Genomic DNA, 26913 nt, shown 5'->3' on the forward strand with positions numbered 1-26913 from the left:
CTGGGATTCAAGATCAACATCAAAAAGTCTTGACTTTCTCCAGCTAAAAAAATTCAGTGGTTGGGAATCCACTGGAATTTGGAGTTACATCTACTTTCCATTCCTGGTAAGAAGAGGAAAGAAATAGCAGGATCTGAGAAGAGACTATTGAAATCCAAACGGATATCAAGACACGAACAGGAGAGAGTGCTGGGCTCTCTACAGCTTGCGTCGATAACAGATCCAGTGCTAAGAGCACAGCTAAAGGATGCAACTGGAGTCTGGAGAAAATACACATCAAACGCGCGAACAGATCTAATAAGACCACTACTGACTCGACTGCGAACGCTTCTCAAGCTGTGGTCCAATGCCAAGCAATTGAAGAAATCAATACTTCTTCAACCTCCTCCCCCGTCAGTAACAATCCACACAGACGCTTCAAAGAAAGGCTGGGGAGGTCACTCTCATCAGATGAGAGTCCAAGGAGCTTGGTCCAATCTTTTCAAGTCATTTCACATCAACCTTCTAGAAGCCATGTCAGTTCTTCTGACACTAAAGAAAGTATCTCCTTGCCACTCGACCCACATAAGACTGGTTCTAGACAGCTAGGTGATAGCGAGATGCCTGAATCGACAAGGGTCGAGGTCACCTCAAATCAACCAAGTGATGTTGGCCATATTCTGTTTGGCGGAATGGAAGAAATGGCACCTGTCAGCAGTTCACATTCAGGGGTTCCGCAATGTGACAGCGGACGCTCTATCCAGGTTTACACCTATTGAGTCAGAATGGTCCCTTGACGCGGGAACATTCTCCTTCATCTTGAGCCAAGTCCCGGAGCTCTAGATAGACCTCTTTGCGACGAAAGACAACAAGAAAATAGATTGTTAGGTGTCCCTATAAAAAGATCCGCTAGCGGGGGCATTGGACGCTATGTCCCTAGACTGGAACAGATGGTCCAATATTTATCTGTTCCCTCGACACAACCTCCTTTTGAAGGTTCTCAATAAGCTGAGATCCTTCAAAGGGAAAGCAGCAATAGTGGCCCACAAGTGGCCAAATAGCGTGTGGTTCCCTTTGGCATTGGAACTACGACTAAAATTCGTACTGCTACCGGATCCATCCCTGTCTCAGCGAGTACAGAAGTCGACTGTCTTCGCTCCATCACCGAAAACACGGACCCTACAGAGAAAAAGATTCAGTGTTTAAACTCAGTTTGGACTTTTGGAGGAAACCAGAACACATTATGAGGCTTCAGGGAAGAAATAGATATCCTTTGTAAAGGCGAAGAAACCAAAAGAAATCTCGACATATTCCTATTTATCATTATTCATTCACCTTCATGAGCAAGGTTTAGCAGCCAACACAATTCTATAGTTCAAGCCTGCTTTGACAAGTCAGATACCATATGCCTTACAGGTCGACCTTTCTAACGACGTTCTTAATGAACTACAAAGGCCCATGCTGGGCTTAGCCCTTCAGCGCCTCCAAAGACCCTTTGCATGGTCATTAAATATGATTCTTCATTGTGTATAAATAATGAACAATGAGGAATGTGCTTAAAAGGTTTTGAATTTAAGTCATATTTCTGTTTGTACTCGCTTCGAGGGCCAGTGTTAGTGAAATAGTAGCTCTCTCTAGAGAGGAAGGCCACGTCCAGTTCTTGGAGGGAGAACTGAATCTATTTCCAGACCCAACGTTTCTTACCAGGAACAAGCTACCCACCAACAGGTGGGGTCCCTACAGAATCTGCCCTCTGAAGGAAGATGCATCTCCATGTCCAGTGGAGTGCCTAAAGGTCTATCTTCATAGAACTTCAGACTTTATGGGAGAACAGCTGTTCAGAAGAGAAACCCTGGGTTCAAAGTTATCTATAACTAAGGGCGAAAATCACCCATGTTATTCGCAGAACGGATCCAGACAGTACACCCGTTAGTCATGATCCGAGGAAAGTTGCCTCCTCCATAAAATTTCTTTAATTATATGAATTTTGAACATCCTTGTTTGTACACCGGCTGGTAGTCATCCAAGGTGTTCCTTATGCACTATGCGAAGCAGGTGGAGCAACTTAAGAGGTCTGTGGTAGCAGCAGGTAGAATTCTTTATCTTCTGTTTTAAATCTGCGATGAACAGTGTAATTAATTTGGGACGATTAATTAAGAGGGTGCGTGTGTAATCACTGTATGTTACTACACACTGTGCGATAGGCCACGAAAGTGTCCTTACGATCTGTTCCATTAACGTCGGTGAACTATAGCATAATACGGACACTTGTGCCAAGCGTTTTTTACGCTAGTATAAATAAACAGTATACTGACTATATCATTATTATTAATAATTCAATTGAAGTGGCAAATCTGTTTCCTAGTAGACGAAACAATATTTTCTGTTGAGTGTTTTTCTTTATGCTTTAATACAAAACATCCGCATTTTATAAATTTTATAAATATTGATCTGATATGTACGTTTATTAAATTTTAATAAACTAGTTCATAGTGAACCCTGCGTCTTATTCGCCCACACTCATTTTATTATAAATGTACTGAGATTTAAGATTAAAATATGGATATTTTTATTACAGTATGTCTTTTAAGACTGTTCCCAGATTCAAGCAAAAGTCCACTCACTTTAACCCTTCCTTGGAAGGGTTGACGTGGTACCCTAACAGGATAGTGGCAAAGAGGCAAAATTTGTTCCTATGCGGATACAACCATTATCCAATAGTTAATATGAGTAGTCACATTGGGGAAGGCGTCACAAATTCATACTGACATTGGTGACTCTTATACAAACTTTGTTTTATAATGTAAAGGGCGAGACCACTATACAAGCTTGTCATTTTGTCATCCATAGTTATTATGTACTCCTCGAGACTTTTTTCAGAGTTTAGTACGACTCTTCCCTGTAGGGGGCAGGAAGCACTAACATAGTTCATGCTTAGATGAAATGATGTATGACAGTAACATCATAGGTCTTTAGGTCTAGACAGACCACAAAAATACTTTCTTGAGAGTAGGGCACCGATTGAGAATCCACAAATACAGTAATGCTCTGGTAAACTTCCATCTGGACGACATGGCCAGATCCCAAAAAAAGGATTTTGAGCGAAGCGAAAAATCTATTTTTGGGTGAGGTAGCCATGTCGTCCTGATGGACAGGACCTTCCTTTTATTGTAAAAGGGCTTATTGACCCCTTCCTATAATACAGCATCTGTAGCACCTCGTATATCGTTACAAGGAATAAAGAGGGCGCTACCGCCTTCATCATATACACACTGGAAACGGAATAGGAGAGATGCCTAATGAGCGGCTCTCTTTTCATTCTCGTTTCAGATTCTTGTCACTGTAACCCCTCGAAGCGTTAATACTGTTCGGGGTGAAGATAGCTATGTGATGTGTCAAGAATACGTCCACTGATATTATGCGATATACCTGTGAGATTATTTAGGGATATTTGCTCCAGGAGTTAGAATTCTATATATATATATATATATATATATATATTATATATATATATATATATATATATATATATATATATATATATATATATATATATATATATATATATATGTACATATATATATATATATATATATATATATATATATATATATATATATATATATATATATATATATATATATATATATATATGTGTGTTTATATATATATATATATATATATATATATATATATATATATATATATATATATATATATATATATATTTATATATGCTGATCATTTTTTTACTTTAAAATAGCTCGCTCCATTTGCTGTAACATGTTAAAGTCTAATAGATAAATTTTGATCATATTGAAAATAGAATAGAAAAATAGTTCTGGTATTTAGAGAGTGGAGAGATTATTTTCTCTTCGAGACAAAAAAAATAATTATCATTGTGTGTTCCATCTATAAGCCTTTGATTAATTTTTCGTATTATTATTTAACGTTGAAAGCAAGAAAGCGAGAAAAACCTAATTTGCTCCAAAAAGTCAGAAGCTAAGATTTATATTTCTACATTTTTTTTTTCTTTTTTGGTAATTGATGAGTCTATAATTTCCGTTTTTGTACCGAATATTTCAAAACTTTAGGGCAAGGGCTCTGCCGTAATCAATGGATAATTTCTACATATTAAATGTTTATAAAACTCTTCATGCAAACATTTAAGCATCAAAATTACTTAACTATCAAAGATATTATCATTGACAGTGAAGTTAATTAATGTTTACAGTACCGTGAAAATAAATAGATGACTTGATTCGTTCGAAATTTTTGGGTCTCTTTTTGCAACGTATCTATTGAAAACGATTCTGTAGGTTTTATAATGGTATAGTTTTTATTACGTTATGCAAATCTACCACGCATAACTTGTTCCTTTCAAATCATTAACGAAAATTTAGAATCTTCAGAAATAATTTTTAATTTACAACGTTCAAACAACATTTAGAATATATTCAAAATTCTTTTATGTTTATTTTTATCTTTTTTTTTTCTTCCCCACCATTATCCCTACATGCAGGGGTCGGTTGCCTGATACGCCCTCGGGATTGGAGCCCTAAGGTCGTTAAGAGAATCCAGATATTAATGTATCAAGAATATATATGCCTTATTTGAATATAAAAAACACGTCTAAAGTTGCAAAATTTATCATTAATCTAATGCCAAGTAACAAACTACTAATTAGCTACGATGGTGAAGCTGGGTTGATTTCAATTCTAAGTACAACACACCTAAATTCAATAAGTATAAGTACGGAAGAATTATCATTGAGTTTTATCTTTCTTCATGGCTAAGTGGCAGTCACTGTCTATACAAGCTTACCGGACCAGGGTTCGATTCCCGGACGGTCACAAGGTATTGTCTTTGTGTGATTTCGCCTGGGGCTCTGATCCCGAGGTCGTTAAGAGAATCCAGACACCAATGTATCAAAAATATATATGACTTATTTGAATATGAAAAACACGTCTAAATATGCAAAATTTATCAGTAATCGAATGCCAAGTAACAAACTACTAATTAGCTACGATGGTGAATATGGGTTGATTTCAATTCTAAGTACAAAACACATAAATTCGATAGGTGTAAGTATGGAAGAATTTACATTGACTTTTATCTTTCTTCGTGACCAAGTGGTAGTCACTGTCTATTCAAGCTTGCTGGACCAGGGTTCGAGTCTCGGACAGTCACAAGCTCTTGTCTCTGTGTGATTTCGCCTGGGCCTCTGATCCCGAGATCGTTAAGAGAATCCAGAAATTAATATATTAAAAATATATATGGCTTTTTTGAATATGAAAAACACGTCTAAATGTGCCAAATTCATCATATTTATATATATATATATATATATATATATATATATATATATATATATATATATATATATATATATATATATATATATATATATATATATATATATATTTCTGTATATGTGTATAACTGTGTGTCTCTTCTTTTGTGTGTAGGTGATAGACAAGGAAAACCAGAAGGAAGGCTTCCCTAAGAAAAGAGAGCCCAAACAAAAATTTAACTTTCGAGAAAAGAGAAGGAAATCTCATGTTACTTTTTACCGTACCTCAATTTTCCGGGTATAATTGGAGGTTGTATATCAAAGGATTAAAAAGGATATACAAAATATCTAGTTTCCTTTTTCTCATTTCTACGGTCTTTTTTCACTAATTGCGTTGTTAACAGCCTAATATATGCTTGAAAATATATTCGAAAACATCACCACAAGGAAGAGCCTCTCTTTTAGTGATTTTATTTTAATATTTTATTTACATAACAAAGAAGACATTTACATACACTAGCATACTCAGTTCACCTGACAAAGTTAGGTTTTTTTCTTCAAAGGCTAAACAAGAAGTAAGACCTTTTTTATTCGTATAATACACCTTCAAATTTGTATAAATAATTCCATACGAGTCATTTAAGACGATACGATCGTGCAACTGAAAATATAATACCAATTCCCTCCTCATTATTCATGATACGTAAATAATGAAGTTTTATGCAAAAGATAATTGTAATTTACCCCAAAATGTTCAATAATATTTGTTCATATGGATTCTAGTTACACTATCTTATGGGGTAGAATATATATAATGTATGTTGAAAACGTATGGGATATCATATTATTGGCCGAAGCATAATTAAATTGCATTAGACTGTAGGTAATTAGTGAGAGGAACCCTGTTAGTGAAGATTTGTCAATATCTTAGCCAATGAAGGACACCCATATTTTGATGTGGATCTTTTATCATGAAATGTCCTTAGTATCCCTGATGACTGATTATGATACCCCGTTAATGACAGCAGACATGTTAGGTCCTCAGAAAGGATAATCACATATGTATTACTCCGTTTTCAATCTTAAGGAATTGGGTTATGGAATAAATATTGATTAAAAATTATGAAGTCGAAGCAATGTTTATTAATAATTTTATCCTCGTTACACGTTTTATTTTTTGTTTTTCTGTAATGGCGTACATTATATCATGTCGTTTATTTTGAAAAAATCCTCAGTTTCTGTGTCAGTCCTACTTAGCAGACAGATGGATATCATATTCCAACATAGTAATTTTCACGTTTTATAAGTGATATTAATATCAAAAGCAATGTACGTGACACATATTAATGTGTAAAATCTACAGGAAACATGAAAGTAAAAGACCAGGTACCAAGCCCTCTCGTGTGTTACGTACACTTTTTCAGGGTACAAAGTGAAATAGAAAATAAACACCTACCAAAACTGAAATACAAGCCACAAACAAGCAAATTATCGTCGATATTCTTAAGTAATTCATGGTCGTTAAAAATGAATAAAGAACTGTCGCCATGTAATATAATGCTAGTAATGTAACAATCGTTGAACTAAACATTTATACTGTACTTCCTTACAATTTCATTAACAAGATACGGGTCTAGTTTAAAAAGACCAGAGCTGAGATTTAAAATTTCATTATCAAGATATTATTAAAAGCAGATTCAATAATATTTCTTTTAACAAGGTTTTTACACACACACACACACACACACACACACACACACACCGAGTGGTTAAAAATTGTTCATGTAGACAATCAGGGTACTAGACATTTGTCCTCTCTTAACTGCATAACGATGTTGTTTGATTCGGTTGTTAAGCAGTTTTCCAGTTTGACCCAAATATTTATTTTCACATCCAGTATATGGAATTATGTAAATAGAGCCATTACCATTCATTGGGGAATTATTTATTTGGATATTCCTTACTGTTCCTAAACTTTTGAAAACTAAATTTACTTTGAATATTTTCAATAGGTCTTTGATATAAGCAAAATTTCATGGTTCGGAAGTGCCAGCACATTTTCATTGTTAAAAGACTCTTTATTCTTGTCGAAAAAAAATACATGTTTACCTTTCTGGAGAAACTGGTCAATTAAAACTTTAGAATATTTCAATTTAGTTGCTATGTCATTAATTCTACGAAATTCTGCACCCATAAATTCAGGCCTACAAATCCTTCAAGTCATTAAAAAACATACTTGAAAAAAAAAACTGAAAATCTTACACTGGTTTGATGATTTGAAAAATAATGAATGAAGGAAGAGACGTTATTAGGTTTCCTTTAAATATAGAAAACCAAGCCTCTATCATTTATATGCACCATAACGTCTTAAAATGGCAATTTACAATGATTTTATTCTTCAACGGTGAATTTTATGGAGCATACTTAACTATTTAACTTAAAATATATATATATATATATATATATATATATATATATATATATATATATATATATATATATATATATATATATATATATATATATATATATATATATATATATATATATATATATATATATATATTCAAATTTTCATATGTAAGCCAAACTCATAAATATCGTCAACATAACGAAACCATAAAATCCCTTTAGGCAAAATCGCCAGTAACAGTTTAATTTAGAGAAATTTCATGTAAAGGTTACTGAGTACTGGGGATAGGAGATTACCCATTGCCATTCCGAACTTTTGAAGGTAGTACTTTCCATTAAAATCAAATTTACAATCTGTAACACGAAATCTTATCAATTCAATAATTTTGTCAGGAGATAAAGGTAAAACATGCTTACTTAATTCGTCGGATAAAAATTTTCTATTTTGAATTTAAAACAACTCCACATGTTATGGAGTTTTCAATGAGTAGCAACATTATCGTTTTATAAATAGTTTTGTATAGTTAATTAACATATTTTTACTTAACTTTCTTTTGAACATTTTGATTGGAATTTTTAAATTTTTCCTAGAGTTTTATTTTCATTTAATAGATTTGGAAATAGATAAATAAATTTTGCCAAATGCTGTTGAAAAATAAGATCGATATTGATGGCATTTCTGAAGGTGTCCTTGCCATCGGTAATCTATAATATCAGAATTTTAATCTTAGTGTAAGTTCTGCTTCTCAGTCCATTAGGAAAGAATTAATTGATCTCCTTAGGGACCTTTTATGTAAAAAGGGTTTAGATTTCCGTATGTTAATTAAAACATGGAACATTGTATAATATATTTAATTCATTGTAGTAAATGCATATTTTCCCTGAGTGTAATCACCTAAGAATTTCATTAGAAAAACTTACTTGGAACTCAGAAAAGAAACAATTAGGGATTTGAGAAGATTAAAAAATTTCATCAAACAGATACAGAATCTATTTTTTAGATTCTAGCTACCACAGCTTTTAAAACCTTCAGACTTGGTCCTTTTGTCTTTTCATTACTTTTTCAAATATATTTCATTTTTCTCCCATCGTTCGCGATTTTATCCATTTCAATTGCCTATACAGTTTCATGTTATTTCTTAATCTTTTTAAACATAAATTGTTATACAATAAGTAATTCTTTATTATAAATTTTTGTATAATATCAATATGTACTTTTTTGTTCTTAACATGATACAAAAAAATAATGAAAAAAAATATTATCATCAATATAAATCAAAAGAAAATTATAAAAAAGGGCCTTTTCAACGAGTCATATTACATGTAGGATAACAAACTTTACAAACCCAGAGTATTTTTTTTCCAATTTCCACACTCTAAGTACCATTAATGTTCATGTCTAATTACGCACTAAGACAAATTTGATCCTCGATAGTGTAAATAAATGTTATATGATATGCAACAGATGATGGAGTTGGATCCTTCGGAAAGTACATCATGTTTTATTCACCATAACACGAGATGTCTCATTCTTTTGTCATATGTTTATCATTTACCATCAGCAATGCAGAAATAATCAAAACCCTTGTAATCGATTTTCATATTGATTGCATCCCTTCCCTCTCCATAACAGTATGCCATGACGTTATATACTATAAGAAAGCAGGATCAATAATTAAGATATGTCCTAAAAGTTTCAAAATAGAATAATCAAATTTAAATTTTTTATTTCTTTATAACTGTACCAAAAATCCTTATCTCAAGGTTTTAAAAAAAATCTGTAGCGTATTCGTCCCCACCTGGAAGGGTACATCGATATAATCCACATGAAAATTTGGTAGTTACTGCACGTGGAATGAAAAGAAAGAGCGTCTTCAAAAAGTGCAAGTCTTATATGGATGGAAGACTTCCCATTCAGAAACATGTCCACCCTAACTTTAATCCTGCATCCAAAATGTCAGTAGTCCAACAGGTAACAGACAGACATTTCTGCACCTTTTCCTGAAGCTTTATTGCTTTCTGATGAACTTACAATTTATTCTAGCAAGTCTGATTCCTTGAGGAGTATTTTACACCAGGTATGTTTTATTTTACCTAAAACTGGCCGGTTATTTGACAAGTAGCTACATGAAATTCAATTAGATTGTCAATCCTTCATGGGACCGGATTGACTGAATGAACAGGGATGTACATTGGATCTCGTGATGTGTGAGAAAAAATCTAAATTTCTGGAAGCAGTTCAGATCACTAGACTAGTGGCAGTACCAACATAAATGTGTTTCGACAATTGACGACCATACTTTGATAATCATAATCTAAAGCCTCTTCAGGATAAAAAAAAAAAAAAAAACTATATTCGCCAAAATGATTCTGGGCGAAATAAGCCCTTGATGACGTCATAGCCAATCCCCTTGTCTCCCACGTTATCAGGGATCGCAATGCATCCCCTTACACGTGTCCAACTATAGCAATTTATAATCTCCTTAAGGGGATGTGCTGTGACCGTTGTTAATGCGTAGGACATGATTGGTTATGACGTCATCAGGAAGTGTGGCTTATTTCAACCGGAATCTCTGGGGCGACAACAGTGACTATTTCTTCTGTGATTCTGATTCAATGGTAAAGGTCTTGTGAGGTTGATGAGCACACCATACTAATATCACTGATATTCCAAGAAACAAGTCACAGTCTGACTTTAAAGGAATCTTAAAATAATTCTTCAATTTATGGAATAAGAATGCTGCTAACTGAGACTTATTGAATGCAGAGCTCTGGAATTTCAACCAACTATGAGGCTATTTGACAGGGCTTGATTATATTTTTAGTCTAATTGAATGTGATCTTCGAACTCGATTTTATCCTTTATCAATGTCTCCTGTTCAAATAGAACATTAGGTTTTGTGTAATCGGACACAAAGAAAGTCCAAATGTTTTTAACAAAGGCATTGCCTATTTCATGAAATGCTCTTCCATGCTCTGGTTTACCAGAATAACGGCTGGACCATGGACCTAAAATGCAAGTTGAATTGCTTCTGGCGGGAGGATTTTGTGTCCCCTCAATAGATTTTGCAAGGATATGGGCTAAATCAGTCTTGTTTGTGGTATTTAATGGTGATATGTGCTTGCCAGTGCAAATGGTTCACCGGAAAGTTCATACCTGAGGATATCTCTTCCACTATCTCTCACAGCCAGCAGCTTTCTGAATATATCCCTTTAAGCCGTTGCAAGATTGACAGCATTCTTGTTGACCTAAACAGCTCTCTTGTAGATATTTTCCAAAGTCGTGGCTATGATGTCTGTGCTTCTCACATAAAAGTTGGTGTTCTGTTCGTCAAGATGAAATTTCATAAATTCAGTTACAAAGTTCTTCCTCTTTTCTCTGCAGACAGAATATCTGATTTAATTTTAATGGGCACGGTGTTATTGTTTGATAAATTCATCATACATGAAAATTAGATACCCTGGAATCTCTAGAAGTCTCTCATGAACTTTTTATCTTCTTGTCTATTTGATCTATCTTCACTAGCATCCATAAGAGTACTGTATCATAATATTCCTGATCACAGAAACACACGGTATCCTGCTGCAGTCAATGATATGATCCAGCTCTTACACGAACTATCCATGACTAAGTTTTTAAAAATATCTGGTATTTGCTACTTTTGAGATTGTCCCTTACTTAAATAATAAAACAATGGGCACTAACCTATCTTTAAGGGTTTTCCTAACAGCTAGTATCATGTCAAAACCTTTTTGTAAGCAACAATGAGGACTTATCATAAAATATAACAAAAAACAAATAGAAATATTATGCTGCTTTAGCTTTCACATTGCTCTCGTCTTAAGAGAAAGTTTTTATTTGTTAATGGGCATTATCAAAATTCAACAAAACAGAAGAATTCTATTATAATACTGCATAGAATATGATCAAATAACTACCCAAATAATTTTCGCGTTGAATAACAATCGTCAAATTGCAAAAGGGGGTAGGGTAGAACGTAGAAAATGGAAAAACAAAGGTGGAGTGAGGAAGGGGGAATACATGAAACAATTTTGTTGAAACTGGGATGAACTCAATATGTTGTATCTTAGCATGAAATCCAATTAGGCAGTATTTTTTTTTCTTCAAATAAATGTATTCAAGAAGAATACCTTGATAATACTGTATCAATTTTTCGTTTCTATGCAACCCTACGGCATTTTAACCCTTATTTCCAACAGTTGACGAAAATTGGTGAAGACTGTCTTTTTATATCTTCTCTAAGTTCCTTATCATTTTTGCCCCGCACCTATGAAATTTGTACAATTTAGGTGCTCTTCTAAACGAATAAGATAATTTAGTGGAGGTAAGTGGTCAAACGGAGCAAAACCTCAGTTACCCTCTTGTGACTGGTAAATTGCTATATTTTACGTAATTATGTGTTTGTGTATAATACAAAGCTCAATTTAAAGTATACTTTTTTCATTACTGGAGCCTATGAGCATGTTTGGTTTTCATACACCCGACTATATGGACAATTAGAATTATGCAGATTTTATAAAACGAAAAAGTTCATTAACGCTTATAAGGAAAAATCAAAGGAGGCATCCATCAAGGTTTGATGCTCAGTCCTAAGAACTGATGATACAAGGGGGTTGCCAGAATTAAATCCAAAGTTATTTTAACTTCTTAAATAGGAAGCAACTTCTTATATACACTGTCATGTTAAACAATTTTGTGAGAGATCTTGCGTAGAAATAAAAAAAAGAATACCCCCCCCCAAAAAATAAAGCACACACATAAAATGTATGTTACATTTATGATTTTGTTATATTTTTAGACTATAGAACGAAAAAAGTTACCTAAGCAAAATAGTTAAACAAGTTTTCGTTCCCATATTTCTCGGTATATAATAGAACATAATGAGAGTAAACACACTTAACGAAACTGCACGGAATTCTCTTTTGTGCGTATATTAACTATATTCTCAGGGTTTTGAACTTATTTCTCAGGCAAAGAAATTTAATTAATTTCCAATGTAAGTAAACAGAAAAGTAAAACTCCACTTTATAACAAACATTATAATCCATATGGCACAATCATTTTTGTTTAAAAAATTATGTAATTTTTATAAGATATTAAGAATACGGTACTGTCAGTAAGTTTTGTAAGAAAGGTAACGGACAGGAGTTCAAAACAACCCTGCAAATCACATCACTTTTAATTTTACCTGAAGAGTTCTTGAGTTTATTAGGCTGAAGCTCTATATGGTAGGAAGTTTTGCGGGAACATCTTCAAACACTGAATTGACAACTGATTTATTGATGTTTGTTTTTGTTATTCAAGTATTTCAGAGCAAGCATAGGTAAATAATTTGGTTTTGTCCTTGACAGGGATTTTTATTCCATATTCCAGTTCCATCTATCTATTGTCAAAGAATAAGTAGGCTGTTAATTTCTTTTTTTTATTTCATTTCTATGTTTTATTAATTTTTGACGTAAAACTATGTTTTTGCAGCTCAGATTTAAATATAAGAACAGATAAGGATATTCTATTTCTGAATAACTTCCAAAATAAATAACCTTCTTTCTTCATTTATCTGTTTTTTAAATCGCACCTTCTGGGGGATCTCTGCTGTCAAGAAATTTTCCTGCCTTTCTTTTACTTTCACTATATGGTAACTAAAAAATTTTTTTTGACCCAACAAATAGTCACTTCTGAACGCTTTCAAAATATTCCTACCATTTTAAATTCAGTTTTCAAAGTAATCAGTATTACTATAATAAAGATGTAACATTTTCGTTAGATGCAGGAATGTGTCCTATTACGGAAAAAATATATAAAACAGACACATTATTTCCGGTTCAATGAAACAAGAAATTTCCTTTTTAACCAACACTGCATCAGTTAACAGTTAACGGTGAGAAAAACATACATGTTATTTCAGGTTCTTTTTAGTGCGAAGGGAGAGCGAAGATACAAGCATAATATATACACAAAATGAGATGACGTTACTATGTAAAATCGTGTGACACACGGTTGGTACATGGTTCCCCCCCTAAAAATGACATACTGTACATGTTAAAAAGGGCACCCTGATCCAGAGAGGCGAACTGTAGGCGGATCATCTGGCCGGAGATATGCAGGTTTCAGACGATCAATGGAGACCCAGTCTTATTTGCCACGAATGTTTAGTAGGAATGCTTTTGGACTGCATTGGATAACAAGGTAAGGGCCCGAGCAAGAGGTTGTTAGCGGTGGCTTGCTAGTTTCAATGTGCAAGAAGACGTGTGTTGCAGAGTGCAAGTCTCTTGGTATGTGATGCTTCGCTGGGGGCTTGTAAGTCTGGCAGCATGGAGTAAATTTTCCCACGACGTGACGTATGCACTGGAGATCGTCGGAGGAGGTTGTTGAACGAAAAAATTCTCCAGGGATGACCAATGGGTCGCCATACAACATTTCAGCTGCCGAGACATCGAGGGTGGCTTTAGGAGCGGTCCTTAGTTCCTGAAGGACCCAGGGAAGCATGATAAACCAGTTGGAGTCCTTGCAGCGGGACATCAAAGCTGTTTTGAGGGTGCGATGAAAACGTTCAACCATTCCATTGGCAGAGGGGCTGTACGCAGCTTTCTGATGTAGGGTGATGCCCGGGAGATTCGCTAATGATGTCCACAATTGAGGGGTGAAAGTGGTACTCCTATCAGAAGTAATATGCTCAGGCATACCAAATCTTGCAATCCATCCTGAGAGTAAGGCAGATGTACATGAGGTGGACGTTGCAGTTTTCATGGGAATGGCTTAGGGCCAACGAGTGGAGCGGTCGATGACTGTAAACAGGTAACGATATCCTTGTGATGTGGGTAGGGGGCCTACAACGTCGACACGAATGTGCGCGAAATGACGCTGAGGTTGAGAAAAAGATCCCACTCCTGAATCTGTGTGTCGATATACTTTGGAAGTTTGGCAAGAAGTAGAGGCGCGGACCCAATCCTTAGCATCCTTACACATGCCGTGCCATATGAAATTCATCTTCAGGGGGATGTGAAAGGCCATGAAAGAAATCAAACACCTGCCGGCGCATGGGAGCAGGAATCCAAGGTCGCGGTCTACCAGTACTGAAATCACAGAGGAGTGTGGTGTAGAGTCTTCGAGGGGGAAGTCTTCCCAACGGAGGGACGTGCAGGATGTTCTACATGCTTGATACTCTTGATCCTGTAATTGGGCTTCAGCCTTGATGCTGTAATCCAATCCCAGTTGAACGGCAGCCAATGTGTTTCTTGACAGGGCATCGGCAACGGGATTCATTTTCATAGGGATATATTGATGGGTGCAATTGTATTCAGCCACGGCAGGGAGATGTTGGTGTTGACGGGCGGACCAGGCGTCAGACTGTCGAGTGAATGCGTGAACCAGAGTCATGTGGTCTGTGCAAATGACGAAAGGCGTACCTTCTAAGAAATGGCGAAAGTAACGGACAGCCAAGTGCAACGCCAGCAATTCGCGATCGAAGGTAGAATAACCCGATTCTTCCTTGGACAGTTTTCTGCTGAAGAAGGCCAATGGGCGCTCGAGCCATTGACCACCTGCTCGAGTACTGAAGCAATAGGGACGTCGCTGGCATCGGCGGAGAGAAGAAGAGGGGCATGTGGGATAGGAAATGTGAGAGCCGCGGCAGTTGATAGTGCCTTCTTTGTATTGCAGAAGGCCGCTTCTTGAAGGAGACCACACTTCAGGTCCTTTGGCTTGCCATTGAGGGAAGTGTAGAGGAGAGCAAGAGTGGCGGCAATGGCTGGCAGAAAACGGTGATAATAGTTGATCATGCTCAAGAACTCCTGCAGAACTTTGACGGTCGAGGGCATAGGAAAGTCCTGAACGGCTGCTACCTTTTGGGGGAGGGAATGGACTCCTTCAAGAGTGAAGCGGTGCCCTAAGAATGACACTTTGCTGGCGCCAAAGGTACACTTGTCATAACGGATTACAAGGCTGTTTTGTTGCAGGCGGTCGAGCACGTTGCGCAGGTGACGGAGGTGTTTCTCTTTTGAGGAGAAGAACACAAGTATGTCGTCCACATAACATACACAGAAGGGCAGGTCCCCTAAGATGCCATCCATGAGACGTTGAGACATGGCCCCAGCATTATCAAGGCCGAAAACAGGAGTAATTGAAGTTGTATGTCCCAAACGGAGTGATGATGGCGGTCTTGGGGATGTCTTCTGGGTTCATAGCCACCTGATAATACCCCTTCAGGAGGTTGAGCGTAGAAAAAACCTTAGATTTTTGCAGGTAGGAGGTCACGTCGGTGATGTTTTGAAGGGAGTAGTGATCCGGTTCTGTTTGCAGGTTTAGGGGCCTGTAATCACCGCACTCACGGAGGGAGCCGTCTTTCTTCAGAACGATGTGTAAGGGTGACGACCATGGGCTGGAGGCCTTTTGGCAAAGGCCCATTTCCTCCATTTAGGCGAACGTCTGTTTGGCGGCTGCCAATTGTTCCGGTGCCAGACGTCTGAATTTTGCGAAGTAGGGGGGTCCCGTTGTCTTAATATGGTGATATACACCATGCTTGTCAGGAGCTGTGGGCGTTTGGCAAAGTTCTGGACGGAAAACTTCCGGGTTTGATGTGAGGAGCTGAAAATGCTTTGGTGGCTGAGCAAGTCACGCACTTGATGCGGAACTGGACTTCTGCGCACTGAAACCAAGCAAACGCCTCTCCGCTGGTGAATGACAAAAGTTTCAATGGGGCAGCTGCAGCGCCAACTTCCGTAAAGTCCACCATAGTACCAACAACGGAGGGGCAAGGCGAGTCGACGTCCGGTGTCACCAATGTGACAAGCCGAGAGAAGGTTGTGACTTAAAGACAGGATGAAAGCAACTGAGTAACTTTATTACAGAACACTCTCCTTTATATATAATAACTCAATGCAACAGGAAATGTCCTGTTCAACCGACACCGCACCGGTTAACAGTTAACGGTGAGAAAAACAGACACATTATTTCAGGTTCAATTCAACAGGGAAATTCCTGTTCAACCGACACCGCATCGGTTAACATTTAACGGTGAGAAAAACATACATGTTATTTAAGGTTCTTTTTAGTGCGAAGGGAGAGAGAAGATACAAGTATAATATATACACAAAATGAAATGTCGTTACTAGGTACAATCGTGTGACACATAGTTGGTACATAACTATTTATATTTACATTTGTATCATATTATACACCGAGACAAGTTAAATCATTTAGACTGCATAGCAAATGCTCTTTTAACGCAACAAGGGCTGGATTTCTGCATTTAGGATATTACAATATTTTTTGTTTACCATAACATGTGATATCCAATTCCTCTATCATATGTCAATCTTTTCAGAATAGCGAAGACTCTTGTATTAAATTTGCATATTTATAGCATCCTTTTCATCTCAATTGCAAATCCCTACTCGGTTTACATGATATATGGTCATCTAGTTTGTTTCCCTCTCATTGCTGAGTGTAAATATTACGTTTTTCCCCTTTACCCCACTATCATGCAGGTCTTATTATGAAACTTGATTTCATTTACGCTATTGAAAATACTGATTTATTACTTTGGTTGTTGCTGTTTTAATCGACTTCACAACAATTTTCTAATTCATGTTCATAACAGTATATTTCCAAGAAGAGAAGCCAGTGGCAATGACGTCAAAGATACACGCTCGGGGATTTGACTTAAATCACATTAAACCCCAATTAGATGCGCTAACTAGCTACCAGGGTGAGAGAAAAAATGGATACATGTCAATTACCGAAAGAAATAAAAAAAAAATTGTTAGCAGTTATTTTCCACAAGTTGAAAAGAAAAAAAAAAGTTAGCCTATAAATCTACGAAATTCATTAAGCGTTTTACGACATACAAGTTTTGAAATTCTATCCATATATTAACACACATACACACACACGCACAAACAGAGAGAGAGAGAGAGAGAGAGAGAGAGAGAGAGAGAGAGAGAGAGAGAGAGAGAGAGAGAGAGAGAGAGAGAGAGTTGCTCAAAGACTAAATTAGTAGGGAAAAATGTTTTCTATTCCTAACATTTTTCCCCTTATTTGAAATAGATTATATAATGTACCCTGTATTCAATATGCTAATGGATGAGTTTTAACTTTTTATTGCGATATATGCCGGGACCAGTGATGTATATTAGAGAATGTGCCTTAGAATGATATCTGCTTTTAAATCATATTCTTTTGACCGTGCGTTTATCGCGATCTGCATAGTTACAAATTACTAGCAAAAAAAAAAAAAAAAAGTAAAAAAAGACTCTTATTACGAAGATGCCTGATACTGGTAAATATTTCTTTAGTGAAATGCGTTTTGTTTAATTATATAATTTCTATTGATAATGTATTTTGTTTGCCATTTTCTCTCTCTCTCTCTCTCTCTCTCTCTCTCTCTCTCTCTCTCTCTCTCTCTCTCTCTCTCTCTCTCAAGAATACTTTACAACATTTTACGTTTTTAACCTAGATTCATTTAGAAAGAAAACTATGCCAAAAGAAAAGAAAAAGAGAAAAATAACAGTAGAAAAAATCATTTTTTAAATGTGTTTTGACGGTTTCAGCCTTTCTTTATAGGAAATATCAGCAAAAAATCCACCAATCAAGACGAAGGATTTCTTCCTATGATCCTCAGAGGAAAAGATTCCGACTCTTGTATTTCTTTCTCAAACGATGCCTTCTACAATTGACTTTACTGTCATAAATATTTCCCGTTGACCTCTTTACCTTATACTAATCAAAGTTAATATATCTTTTTATTTCATATTTTTCATCGGCCGTAATTTCCAGATTCATCTTAAAAGAAAAGTTTCTCATATCTATTTCTTTCCTAAAATACTCCTATTTACATTCGAAAGTGTTTTTTTCGCCTTTCAAGAATATCGCCTGGAATCTTAACTTCTGAGTGTTATACACAAAGGTTTCACGTAGAAATTAGAAAATTGACATAGAAAAGCAGAAACACATTGGTTATTTTTAAGTTTTGCTGCTATTATTTTGAGAAATGTACGACGAAAATGAATAATAATTATTGTTATTTTTATTATTATTATTATTATTATTATTATTATTATTATTATTATTATTATTATTATTATTATTATTATTATTATTATTAATATAATTATTATTATTATTATTATTATTATTATTATTATTATTATTATTATTATTATTATTATTATTATTATTAGCTAAGTTAAAACCTCAACAAAGTAGTCTAACTAATTTTCAATGTCATATTCTCTGTTTTATAATAATATATCATAATGAACTACTAACAAACTTCACTTTTGGGAATATGAACATATATTTTAAATATTAAATTTATTTTTTTTGGTAGAAATTAGTAATTTACCACCTATGTAGGTAAAAAGCAAAATTATATGCGTGATACTTTATGTTTGAATAAGGTTTTCTCTGAAAAATCAAAACTGACAATGTTGATAGTCAGATCATTTCCATTTTAGACATTTTACTATTACAATAAGGTAGTAGGAGAAAATAAAGCCAATAAAATATAGGCCTATGCTTTTTCACTTCATATGAAGCATTCTTGATGTTATAACGCTAAAAATGTTAGTTATTTTTTTTTTTTTTTTGAGAATGTTGTATTTTTCCCCGGATATTAATTCTTATTTTACATGTAAGACTTAGATTGATATAACTTCTCTTTGATATCAATTTTGTAGTTATTATGGTCTAATCCATAATTTCCATAGCTAGAAATATAAATATATGACCAACTAAGAATGTTTTGTGGTTTAAGAATATATAAAAGAAAGTCATATTTGTTCTACTTTTACTAATACGTTCGTTCAGGAAGTTTGTTGTTAGGCAATTTTAACGGTTTTTTTTCTTTAGTTCATATATATTGTAACTGAAAAATGAATGTTTGGAACCAATCAACAGTTAATAATGAGAGGTTTGAAACTGTTCCTACACTTTCTATTCCCGTCTTCAAAGAGTAATATATGCAATATTACCTGTCGCATGAAAATATTCGATTATATTAATCAAAATGTACTACATTAATTAAAATTCTATAAGCAGTAATGTGCCCTAATTATTTTATCAAAGAAAAAGAAATGCAATTACGTCTCTTTATTGTCGTGCAAAGTTATCTGAGATCTCTATCTAATATGTTGTGAAATATTTTACCTAAATCAATTAGCAGTTGTTTAAACTACAAATGAAACTTGGAAATCTGCCAAAAATTGCGGATGTACATAGTTTTGCTGATAATTCCTACTTATGTTCAACTCCTAATGAGAGTATCACGACATAGGTTTAAGGCATATTATCTGAGCTATTTCTTATACAACCACATACACGTACACACACACATGCACACGCATTCATATATATATATATATATATATATATATATATATATATATATATATATATATATATATATATATATATATATATATATATATATATATATATATATATTTATATATATATATATTTATATATATATATATATATATATATATATATATATATATATATATATATATATATATATATATATATATATATATATATATATATATATATATGTACGTGTGTATATACCTATATATACAATACATATATATATATATATATATATATATATATATATATATATATATATATATATATATATAAAAAATATATATATATATATATATATATATATATATATATATATATATATATATATATATATATATATATATATATATATATATCCGTGTGTGTGTGTATACCTATATACACAATACATATATATATATATATATATATATATATATATATATATATATATATATATATATATATATATATATATATAAAAATATATATATATATATATATATATATATATATATATATGCATATATATATATATATATATATATATATATATATATATATATATATGCATATATATATATATATATATATATATATATATATGCATATATATATGCATATATATATATATATATATATATATATATATATATATAAATATATATATATATATATATATATATATATATATATATATATATATATATATATATATATATATGTGTGTGTGTGTGTGTGTGTGTGTGAGTGTGTGTATATACCTATATATATATATATATATATATATATATATATATATATATATATATATATATATATATATATATATATATATATATATATACATTAGTTCTCCAAACGTTCAGCTGGAGTCCACAAAGCACTAGAATAGTTGGAAGACCCAGACCTAAATGGGTGAGGACTATGATGCGCAAAGAGGGAGAGGATGAATGGAGAATTATTCAATTAAAGGCTCAAGACAGAGATGACTGGCAAAATCTAACCGAGGCCCTTTGCGTAAATAGGCGTAGGAGGAGATGATTATGAAATGGAGAAGAAATTCACCTTGAAAGCTCTTACGTCCTAGATATATTTTTATCAAATTATATTAAGGTAGAATATTACCACTATCTTCTACCTGTCCAATACTCTCTCTCTCTCTCTCTCTCTCTCTCTCTCTCTCTCTCTCTCTCTCTCTCTCTCTCTCTCTCTCTCTCTCTCTTTGCAGGCAAATAGAAAATTTGAGTTTTTTATTGGTTACTTGCCCACGTTCACCTCGTGCCAATGAATACATTGTTAACGAATTGAAAGTAGAAGTCGTTCCCTATTTTGAAGAGGGAAAGAATTCTCTACCCGTAGGCACAGATATATTACGGAACACTGTCCAGTTTAGATGGAGTGGATGACAGTGAAAATCCAAATTATGTACATTTGGGCAAATTACAAAATAAAATAATTGAAAATTAAATAGCAATTTCTTTAAGAGTAAAACAACTGCATAACAACAGCTCCTTGAAAAAGTACGGTTAAATTGTAACACCGTAGAGGTGAAGTAAAAGATTGGGAAGATATTCAAATTCTCTTTGGAATTCGTACTGGAATGTATTGATGGATTGTTTGGATAGAGAGAAAGCAAAATGGAGAGAAATACTGAGAAATGTAATAACATTTAAGAGTTGTGAAGATAATTTTATAGTAAAAACAAATAACATATCTTTTTAAATAAATAAATCTTTTACTGAGTTATTTCTAAATATGGAAAACCAAATGGTCAAATCGTTGATATTTATCCGTAAACCAAAGATATGATTTTTTAAAAAATATTCTGGTTGTAAAATATAGTCCAGGGGAATGTGTTGGATATTGAGGGGAAAAAAATATGGCAAAGATCCAAGAATAAGGCTATTTTTTTTAAGGTATTTTAACTAAAAAAAAAATGAGAATAACTATGATAGCAAAGAAAGGATTAAATGATGTGTAACTTTTCAGTCGATAACTGAGTACAAATAAAACTACTTGAGAAAGATCTTTTCATAAGTACTACTGGATTCAAAGGAATCCAATTTTCAATCCGCAATACTCATCAAATCGGTCCATTTTCCAATTCGTAATACTTATGAAGTCTGGGGCTGCTATTTTTGTCATTGACCTTCAATTTCAGACATTTTCTAACCTCTCAGTTTTCTAGTTCTGATTCATTGCGGAGAGATAATTATGAAATTTTCTTTAATTATAAAGGAAATTTCAATTTCTATTATATTCGTATTTATTTATTTTTTCTTCCTTATCCTAATTTTGTTTTCTTTTATTACTAAAGAATATTTCTATTAATTAATATCCATCTATAAGAAAATATATCTGAAATAAATAAGACCATTCAACCCAGCCATGATTCTGGACGTCAATCGCAGAGACAGACAAACAGATTGTTATCTCAATAGCATTTCTTGAGAATCTGACACCATTTGGAAATATTACCTACTAAATAAGAAAATTATAACTTGATTATAAAACGATAATTTATTAGATATATAATTCCATTAATATAATTGAATGTTTTGTAAGAACTCTTATGTATGTATGCGTCTGTATATGTATAAAAATATGTGTACACTTATGTATATATCTATGTATATATTATGCATGTTTGTGTATGAATGCCTGTCTGTGTATGCGTATGTATGAATGCCTGTCTTTGTATGCGTATGTATGTCTTTTTTATATATTTATATATAGATGTGTTTTACAAATACAAATAGTTTTGCTTATGTATTTATATAGATAAGGCTACCGTTATTCATATAAATAAACTGTACTGAAAGTCAAAAACAAGAATTTACCCGTCACCAGAAATGACCCTTTTTGGCAGGTGTCTAATGAGGTTGGATCTCCGCTCAGTAAACACCTGACCTCAGCCCAGGTAGCTGATATGGGAGTGTCATTGTTCTGTAAGCCTCTATATGTATGTTCGTACGTTTACATTCCCTATAAAATGTAAAGAAACCTCTCTGTACCAACCGTGTTTCACACAATTGTACATAATTCCTTTTGTATATATTATGCTTGTATCTTCGCTCTTCCCTCGCACTAAAACGAACATGAAAATTCATGTCTGGTTTTTCCTTTGTAATATTGTCTGCCTTGTGAACTTGTTATGTCCAGTTGCCTTGAGGTTTTGTACATAAAGAGAGTGTTCCACAATAATACAAATCAGTCGTTTCCAGCCTGCCTTTGAGTTCACAACCTTACTCGGCGCTGTCACATTGGTGACCCCGGTAGTCGACTCGTTCCCACTGCCTTCCACCCCCACCTCCCTCGCCCCTACAGCAGTTGGCGCCGCGGCCGCCCCATTGAAACTTTCACCATTCGCCACCGGAGAGGCGTTTGATTGGTTTCAACGCGCTGAAGTCCACTTCCGTATCAGGGGCGTGACTCCCTCAACCACTAAAGCGGAATATGTTCTCGCGGCGATGCCCGAGGACACCTTCCCAGAAATATCCGACTGGCTTTGTGAACAAGGAGACACCCCAATAGCGTATGACGCCCTTAAAACATACCTTCTGCAGCAGTACTCGCTGTCGCCAGCCGCCCGTATAGCAAAGCTTTTTCAGCTCTCGCAACAACCGTTGGGGGACCAAAGGGCTTTGCTTGCCCTCAGGGAAATGACCAGTATCGCTCGCCTTCAACCTGCCGCAGACGGCTCTCCTCGTGAGGTGAACCTACTTCGTGCCCATTGGATACGCCGTTTACCCGAACCTGTACGCGCTGCCATACCCGATGTCGATAGTTTACTCATAAAGGACTTGATGACCAAAGCCGACGCCCTTATGGACAGCCACTTCAAGACCTCCATCAACGCCTCCACCCCTGACGACGAGGATGCCTATTCAACTTCAACCGAAGCTGACATGAATGCCGTAGGACATACACGCCTACCCCGTGAGGTGCCGCGACAAAGCCGCCCACCACCCACCAATCGCTCCCGCCCCAACGAACGACTTCTACAGCCACTTACTACCTCCCATCCGCTGCAGTTTTGATACTACCACTAAGGATTCGGGGCAACCGCGAAGAAATGTGCCAAGGATTGTCAGTGGCCAAAAAACGTGTAAGTAGGCCATCGCTTGTGGCGGTGGCCTCCCATGTTTCTAATCTTTTCTTTTTACAGGATGCAGGAACGGGCGTGCGATTTTTGGTAGACACGGGTGCTTGTCGTTCTCTTTTGCCAAGGAAACTCTTCAAGGCACGACGTAGTCAGTCTACATCTGCCGACGTCCGCTTAGTAGCTGCCAACGGATCTGCGATACCCACCTACGGTTACGAGAACCTCACATTATCGTTCGGAAACGGTAAATTCAATTGGAAGTTTCTCGTTGCTGACGTCACAATGCCAGTCCTCGGTGCAGATTTCCTCTCTCATTTCCACCTTCTGGTCGATGTCGCCCACCGACGATTGGTCAACGCAGACTCGTACTTGTCGACACCTCTTCAAACCGCCCCCTCTAACCTCGCTCTCCACATCAGCGCACCCACGGATGCCTACGCCCACCTCCTCACATCGTACCCGGAAGTTTTCCATCCAGAACTTCGCCAAACGCCCACGGTTCCTGCCAAGCACGGTATTTATCCCCACATCAAGACGACGGGACCCCCAGTCTTCGCAAAAATCAGACGTGTGGCACCGGAACGATTGGCAGCCGCCAAACAGACGTTCGCCGAAATGGAGAAAATGGGCCTTTGCCAAAAGGCCTCCAGCCCATGGTCGTCGCCCTTACACATCGTTCTGAAGAAAGACGGCTCCCTCTGTCCGTGCGGGGATTACAGGCGCCTGAACATGCAAACAGAACCGGATCACTACCCCCTCCCAAACATTGCCGACGTGACCTCCTACCTGCACAAAGCGAAGGTTTTCTCTACGCTCAACCTCCTGAAGGGGTATTATCAGGTGCCTATGAACCCAGAAGACATCCCCAAGACCGCCATCACCGCTCCGTTTGGTACATACACCTTCAATTACTCCTGTTTTGGCCTTCGTAATGCTGGGGCAACGATTCAACGTCTCATGGATGGCATCTTAGGGGACCTCCCTTTCTGTGTATGTTATGTGGACGACATACTTGTGTTCTCCTCCTCAAAAGAGGAACACCTCCGTCACCTGCGCATCGTGCTCGACCGCCTGCAACAAAACGGCCTTGTAGTCCGGTACGACAAGTGTACCTTTGGTGCCAACGAAGTGTCGTTCTTAGGGCACCGCATCACTCCTGAAGGTGTCCACCCCCTCCCTGAGAAGGTAGCAGCCGTTCAGAACTTCCCAGTGCCCTCGACCGTCAAAGCTCTGCAGGAATTCTTGGGCATGATCAACTATTATCACCGTTTTCTGCCAGCCATTGCCGCCACTCCTGCTCCCCTCTACGCCTCCCTTAAGGGCCAGCCGAAGGACCTGAAGTGGGGTCCCCTTCAAGAAGCTGCCTTCTGCAATGCAAAGAAGGCCCTATCAACTGCCGCGGCTCTCACTTTTCCTATCCCACATGCCCCTCTCCTTCTCTCCACTGATGCCAGCGACGTCGCTATTGGTGCAGTACTCGAGCAGGTGGTCGAAGGCTCGCCCCGCCCATTGGCCTTCTTCAGCAGAAAACTGTCCAAGGCATAATCGGGTTGTTATACCTTCGATCGAGAATTGCTGGCGGTGCACTTGGCTGTCCGTCACTTTCGCCATTTCTTAGAAGGTACGCCCTTCGTCATTCGCACAGACCACATGCCTCTGGTGCAGGCCTTCACTCGACAGTCTGACGCCTTGTCCGCCCGTCAACGCCGACATCTCTCCGCCGTGGCTGAATACAATTGCACCCTCCAATAAGTCCCTGGGAAAATGAATCCCGTTGCCAATCCCCTGTCAAGAAACACGTTGGCTGCCGTTACACTGGGATTGGATTACAACGCCCTGGCTGAAGCCCAATGATAGGATCCAGAGTATCAAGCATGTAGGACATTCTGCACGTCCCTCCGTTGGGAAGACTTTCCCCTTGAAGACTCCAACACCACCCTCCTCTGTGAAGTCAGTACTGGTAGACCGCAACCTTGGATTCCTGCTCCCATGCGCCGACAGGTGTTTGATTTCATTCACGGCCTTTCACATCCCTCGTGCCGTTCTACTGCACAGCTGCTGAAGGCAAAGTTCATTTGGCACGGCATTTCTAAGGATGTTAAGGATTGGATACGCGCCTGTACTTCTTGCCAAACTTCCAAAGTACATCGATACACGGATTCAGGAGTGGGCACCTTTCCTCAACCTCAGCGTCGTTTCGCACACATTCACGTCGACGTTGTAGGCCCCCTACCCACATCACAAGGACATCGTTACCTGTTTACCGTCTTCGACCGCTCCACTCGTTGGCCTGAAGCCATTCCCATGGAAACTGCAACGTCCGCCTCATGTACATCTGCCTTACTCTGTGGATGGATTTCAAGATTCGGTATCCCAGAGCATATTACTTCTGACAGGGGAACCACTTTCACCTCTCAATTGTGGACGTCATTAGCGAATCTCCTGGGCATCACCCTACATCAGACAACGGCCTACAACCCCGCTGCCAACGTTTTCATCGCACCCTCAAAGCAGCTTTGATGTCCCGCTACAAGGATTGCAACTGGTTTACTCAGCTTCCCTGGGTCCTCCTGGGACTAAGGACAACTCCTAAATACGCCCTCGACGTCTCGGCAGCTGAAATGGTGTATGGCGACCCGTTGGTCGTCCTTGCCGAATTTTTTCCTTCTACAACCTCCTCCGACGATCTCCTGCGCATACCTCACGTCGTGGGAAAATTTACTCCGTGCCGCCACACTTACAAACCCCCAG

General features: G+C 36.5%; 1 protein-coding gene across 1 annotated transcript in view; it reads right to left on the bottom strand.

Moving 5' to 3' along the window:
* Window positions 1–13838: 13838 nt before the first annotated feature.
* Window positions 13839–26913, bottom strand: part of LOC137637460 (uncharacterized) — a 16615-nt gene continuing 3540 nt past the window's right edge. The window contains exons 2-3 of the mRNA XM_068369648.1: window positions 16325–16511; window positions 13839–14361 (exon numbers count right to left, since the gene is read on the bottom strand). Of these exons, the coding sequence (XP_068225749.1) occupies window positions 13839–14361; window positions 16325–16511 (710 nt within the window). The remainder of the gene's footprint in view (window positions 14362–16324; window positions 16512–26913) is intronic.

Source organism: Palaemon carinicauda, unplaced genomic scaffold (assembly GCF_036898095.1).
Source record: "Palaemon carinicauda isolate YSFRI2023 unplaced genomic scaffold, ASM3689809v2 scaffold765, whole genome shotgun sequence".
Lineage (NCBI taxonomy): Eukaryota > Metazoa > Arthropoda > Malacostraca > Decapoda > Palaemonidae > Palaemon > Palaemon carinicauda.